The sequence below is a fragment of the Melopsittacus undulatus genome, chromosome 8, assembly GCF_012275295.1.
Source record: "Melopsittacus undulatus isolate bMelUnd1 chromosome 8, bMelUnd1.mat.Z, whole genome shotgun sequence".
NCBI classification, from domain to species: domain Eukaryota; kingdom Metazoa; phylum Chordata; class Aves; order Psittaciformes; family Psittaculidae; genus Melopsittacus; species Melopsittacus undulatus.
Window position 1 is genome coordinate 37,521,913 of NC_047534.1, and position 6,232 is coordinate 37,528,144.

The 6,232-nt window shown below is 41.8% G+C and overlaps 1 protein-coding gene across 1 annotated transcript in view; it reads right to left on the minus strand.

Annotated features, from left to right (window-relative positions):
- NBEAL1 (neurobeachin like 1) overlaps nucleotides 1-5,746 on the minus strand; it is an 85,140-nt gene extending 79,394 nt beyond the window's left edge. The window contains exons 1-2 of the mRNA XM_034065306.1: nucleotides 5,632-5,746; nucleotides 4,829-5,131 (exon numbers count right to left, since the gene is read on the minus strand). Coding sequence (XP_033921197.1) covers nucleotides 4,829-4,879 — 51 coding nt within the window. The 5' untranslated portion in view covers nucleotides 4,880-5,131; nucleotides 5,632-5,746. The remainder of the gene's footprint in view (nucleotides 1-4,828; nucleotides 5,132-5,631) is intronic.
- Nucleotides 5,747-6,232: the final 486 nt, after the last annotated feature.

Genomic DNA, 6,232 nt, shown 5'->3' on the forward strand with positions numbered 1-6,232 from the left:
GTTAGTTCTTGGGCTATGAGACAGCTCTGTAAATAGCAGACAGTAAATTCAGAATTGAAGTCCAACTGTTCTTGTTTATATCTATCCATTCTTAGCTCAGCATCTAGTAAATAAAGGTATTTCACCAACACATGGCCACCTGTGACTTGTGACATGCTCTTTTACAAATTACACTCCCTCAGAATACAGAGATTTATTTAAAAGTATGAGCAGAGAAGTTATTTTGACACAGCAATTGTTTAATAAATCTTTATTCACAAGTTTTAACATAGGCATGAATTTACATTATAATTGTGATTTACAAGAAACCACTTTTACTGAACACTTTGTTTGCTCAAGTATTCACCTAGCTTTAAGCTGAATACTTCTTTATCTAGCATAACAAAGGCAATATATAGTTATGCAAGATGAATCGCTGACAAATCAGCAGTTGCACAAGGAAGAAAAGAAGTGCAAGCCAAGTCAAGATGAGATCATATTTGGGATGCAAAGGTCACCGTTTCACACGAGGCTCACAGTTTCACGTCAAAGATTATATTCTTGTTGAATTACACGTGCTTCACCATAACTGAGCCTAATTTTGCTAAAACCACATTTCTTTGAGAAACACAACTACTGTATCATTTAGGCGAACAAATTCAATTCAACCATATTACTTGAAGCAACCCTACAATAGTCATGTCTATAAGTCGATCTGATCATAAGCTTTTTTATCTTATTTACAAATACTCTCCAATTTTATACACGGACAAAAGTTAAAAACCCCTTACAAGCAAAATCTCATGTTATTTAACATAAACTAAGGAACCATTCCTTCCTCCTTATGCATTTGAAACGCCACTTTTAAGGCAATTGGGGATTTTTTTTTTCTTTCCTTCTTTTTTGATTGAGGAGAAAATCTCTTTCCATATAAAAGGGTATCTGATCACTTTCCAAGTGAAATAATATCAGAAATCCTGACATACTTTATGCCTAAGAGTCTGAAACACATACCGGAACAACTGGAGATGAGATACACACAGTTAAAAATCTTACAGATAAAAAAGAAGTTGAACCTCTTTAATTTCAATCTGCAGTAATGGTTACTTCAAAGGATTATAAAACACATATTTTGGTACAGATACATACTTAACATCTAAGAAAAGCTTAATCAACTAATATTACAACAATAATATTGTTACAGCTATGATGGTCTAAGGCTACAAGGCAAAATTGGTACAGATCACCTCAGTCACATGAACATGAAAAGGTCACAGATGCTTGTCCTTTCCCCAGACTACTTCAATTCCCCTAAAAGAGCTCTTCTGCTGTACATTTATGTTAGTAAAGCCTTTCAGGTAACTGCTGCGTATGCACTTATATGAGAAATGTTTCAGGTTTCGGTGTAGATTATTGAAGGCTTTCAACTGACAGTCAATATGCTTGATATTACTATTGTCTACCTAGCTTACTGCAGAAAACTTTTTCTAGTGATTTCTATCGCTAGGAAGTTTTAGTCCTTTTAGTCTCATCCTTCTAGAAAGGCCAATTATCTTAAAAGACACCACACTCCTACATTTGGATGAAGGAGAGTAGCTTGCATCCATATCAATATTCAAGTAACAGCATCGTACATTAACAGATAATTTAATAGAAAAAATAGAACAAAAATATTTGAAAAGCATCAAAAAATATGCAAGTTGAATCCTTAACAATGCTTTCTTTGCAAAAAGTTTGACATCATCATTTAAAAGAAAAACCAAACAAACCAAACAAAACTCAAGCATTAACAGCTCAATCAACAATACAATGCTGTGATACAACCCCAGTTGTATCACAATTTCACTAAGTTTAATGAATTTTTAAACTGCTTCCATGCATAAGTCATGCATAGCTACTACTTTTACTGTGCATCTAAAACAGCAGATTGTAATATGCCACTTTGCAGCAATTGCCCTACAGGATAGCTTTTAGGGGAACAAAAGTTAAAAAATATAAATCCAAAACCAAACCTCAGCCTTAGATTAGAAACTGCCAGATGAAACACAACTGAATACCAACTAAAAATGAAATTTTTCTGCCACACAAACATGATCTTAAAAACATAAAAAATAAAAAGAAACCACCTCATATACAGGGTCATCCAAAGACCGCTTGTGCCCAAACCAGCTGAACTGCAGAAGAGGCAATGAAAACAGAGAAATGCCTTGCTAACGTTACCTTACACTAAATTAGTAGCTGTAGCTGACACCTGATGCTGTCAGAGATGTCAGATGATCACAAAGAACAAGAGTCCTGACCTCGGATAGAAGGTAAGATAGTAACACAGCATTACCCATCACTTTGAAGCCATGAAAAACTGCTGCTGTAGCACAGGGTGCTATATTTAACATACTATCATGAAGGAACCGATTATCTAAAAAAGGCAAGGCAAACAAGGCTATTTTTTAGCAACAATAAGAAACATCACAGAAAAAGGAGCTTGGATTTCACTGTTTCTTTAGCTAGCAAGGCTGCAAAAGCTAAAACCACATACTTGGTATTTGTGGCACAACAAATTCCCACCTTACTCAATTGTAACTCTCCAGCAGTTTTTGTAGTTGCGAGGAATTGCCTAGCTCTCCTCCTTCCCAGGATGTCAGCCACAAAGTCATGACAGTGCAACATACAGGATATGATTCTACCTGGGCAGTCCCAGGTATAAGAAGACTTCTCCTTATACCACTATATCCTGTCACCTTATGCTGGATGCTCCATGGAGAACAAAGTATAGTACACAGATGTTTTCAATATATAACTGAACAATCTAATTTACATTAAGGCTTTACAACATTTTACATCCTAAGACCTAGCTTCTTCAGTTGCTTCAAACTTCAGCAAACTTAATCCAAGATAAAACACGTATGCTACATGCCTGCCCCAAGCAGAATGAGGTAAACTAGTTGAGAGAGAAAGAAAAACCAGTTTTGTGTCCAGCACTTTTTACTTTTTGAAGAAGTGAAGATTCCTCTTTCAGAGTTACTCTAGTTGCCTTCAAATTTTGACAGTTAGGGTTTCTTTAATGTGTATATATATATATATATATATTGCTACTTAAAAATTAGTCCTTATCAACATATGAACCCACTTAATAAATATGCCCTTAACATATGGCTCTGGAAAAAAAAGGCCAAGAAACATCACCAACAGCTCATATAGCCAAAGTATATAAGAAGATACTTTTAATACACCATTCTCCACTACCCGAGAGCTGACTAACTCAGTACACAGCATTCCCATAGAGAAACTGAACATCCTCTAAGTGATCTAAAGCACACATTTTAACTAGCACTCCTTTATTTATGCAAACTTCCTGCTAGCAAGAGGAAAACATGGAGATGGAAAGAATACAATCTGAAAGAAAGGTTCCAGCAAAGGGGAAGAAGGTGTAAGACAGACATAAAAAATTCATAAATAACTAGGGAGGAAAGAGACATAGGCCGGCTGGATAACGAAATTCAGAGCTTGGCTCATTTCTGCAGGGCTGTGTCTCCCAAAGCAGAGGAAAGCCTGGATTCTTGGAGTCTGTTCCAAGTGTCTTTGTTCTTCTCACATCGATGAACTCACTGGCAAAACATCCATGTCCTCCAGTGCTAGGCTATTTCCTACTACCACTGTCAGTACTACATTAGTTTAAAAGGCAAAGGTCTACGCAAATACGTTTCAACCCAACAGATGACCCACGCTGGTAGCAGCAAGAAGTCATACCACGCTGTTATGTTTGCACTGGTTTTATTTTTAACATCTAGAGCATTAGGGTTGCAAACTCACACACACAAAAATTAAGAAAAGCTACAATTAACACTGCTTTGTGCAACCTCCATCCACTGCTCTGTGCACTTTTTCAGACTGCATGTACTTAAATTCTAACATTTTATGCTCTCAAGATAGGCCTTCTGTAGAAATTAACTGGGAAGAAGAACAAGAGAATGTCTGTTGTATGCTTAAGGTCCTACTGGTTTGAAAGCTAAAGGAACTGAGATACCTATGAAGCATGAGACTGCAAAGAGAAAAGGCAAAACAAACCCAGAGAGTAAGTCCACCAAAAGCTACGCTTGCCACCGAGTGCCTATGACAGTAGGCCAGTCCTTTCCCCTGCCTTTAGAGTTATTTTTTGTATGTTTTTTATTTTACAGATGTCTAGTCAGATCATCTGCAATCCAATTTGTGTACATACTCGGCAACGCAGAGGCAATTAGGCTCTGTCTTTTAAACATATCAGTTGCTTTACGCTATAAAATGCAAATGGAAACAGGACAGTATTTTCATAACATTCTTGCCGGATGAAGGAAATTCATTATTATTAATGGAATACTTAGATGCTCTGATGATAACTAGCAAAGGAAGACTCGTGAGTAACTTGATAAATCTGCTCTTTGGGATAGCTTTCGCAAACATAGTTTAAAAGAAACTGGCGCTTCACATAGAAAATAAGTATAAAGCTAACTACCAGAGAGCACTGAATTAATACATTTTAATGCCACGGCCGTACGAAGAATTATGTGAACATATGCATTCACATAACTAGAAAGATATAGCTAGAAAAACTGCTTAAACTGAGCCACAAACACAGTGGAATTCACACCACACACACAAAAAAACCAACCTGAAGGGCAAGAGATAAAGTTATAGTTTAAGAATATAGCTGGATATAGTCTGCAGTTACATCCTTACAGAAGCCAGACAAGTCTATGCAATTTGTGAGGGAAAAAAAAATAGTAACAGGCTAAAAAATGTTACAGACACATTTAAATACCTGGCTTCCAAACAGAAGAGGAAAAAGACAAACAACCCTCCCCCAAATATTTACCTTATTGCAGTAAAGCATCCAAAGCTCATACAGCCTCTCTCGGGATGCCATTCCTTCCCTTGCTCTTTTCGCGATAGCAGCTACTTTTGTTCAAGATCCTACCATGCTCAGTTCCCAGGTGCTCTTTCCGTAGATTTTACTTTATTATTACATTTATATAATAACCTGAAGAGTCAAAGATGAAAATAACAGCGTCTCAGTCTCTCCTTATCGGGTAAAAATCGTGCTGTAGCACAACACAGGCAACTGCAGGCAAGTGTCAAGCATGTCCGTTCTTCGCCAGCGCCTCTTCGGTTTTAATCTCTGAAAGTGAAAACATACCCTTCAGGCCTTTGGTGAAGGAAGGAAATAACAAATCCGCACTTAAAGCTCACAGACGACCTCGGGAATTACGCGGCGGCAGGTCGCATCGGTTTTGTGTCTGACATTACCACCCTTACGACGGAGAACGCTGGTCTCCGATCCCCCTGAAGCTTTCTCCTTTCCTGCCAGGAAGCTGCGGGGAAGCTGAGAAGGGACGGAGGAGTCCTGAGGCGGCTGTGGTAACGCCCGGAGGGGACGGACACCCCCTGCACGCCTGGGCCCCGGCCCGGCAGTGACAACCGCTGCCGCTGCCCTGCTCGTCCCAGGCCCGGACTCCGCAGCGGCCTCGGAGCCCGGCCGGCCCAGGCAGAGTCGTCTCCCGCAGACTGAGGGCTGCCCAGGCAGAGAGCCTGCCAGCAGCCGCTCCGCTCCCAGCAGGGCCCCGTGCTGTCCCGCTGCCCGCTCTAGAGCGAAAGCAGCTGCGCCGCGCCCCCACCTACCTCGGCCTCCCGCAGCTCCCACCGCGCTACCGTGGGCTCTCTCCCCACAGCCTTCCCGGGCTGCGGCGGGCGGCGGCCGGGCAATGCCGCGCGGCAGCCGGGCGGCGGAGGGGGCCGGACCTCGCCACATCGCCCGCCCCGCCCACATTCCGGCACACGCCCCGGGGGAGGCCGCGAGCGCCATCTTGGTTTCGGGCAGGGGCAGTACCGTCAGTGCAGGCGGAGCGCCGGAGGCTGTGGTCGCTGGCTGGGCAGAGGGAGGCCTGTGGGGCGGGCTGGAGCAGCCGTTGAAGCTGTGATAGCTGCGGTGGGAGAGCCATACAGGCACCTCACCTGAGGAGCAGGCAGTCCCCGTAAGGTGGCACAACCCTCTCCTGCTCGAAGGGTCTCGTTGCCTATAAAAGGGTCGGCATTCCCAGTACTTGCCAGACCGAGCATCTCAGGAAACCTCTGCACTGATTTGTAGGCAATAAAGCTAATGAAGCACGTACATGTGTTTTACACACACTCCAGAGAGGCCTGCCTTCGTAGCCTGAGGAGTGTGGACATATGTGCACATACAACCTGCTACTGCTTTAAAGCAGTCTGTACCTCGTATGCA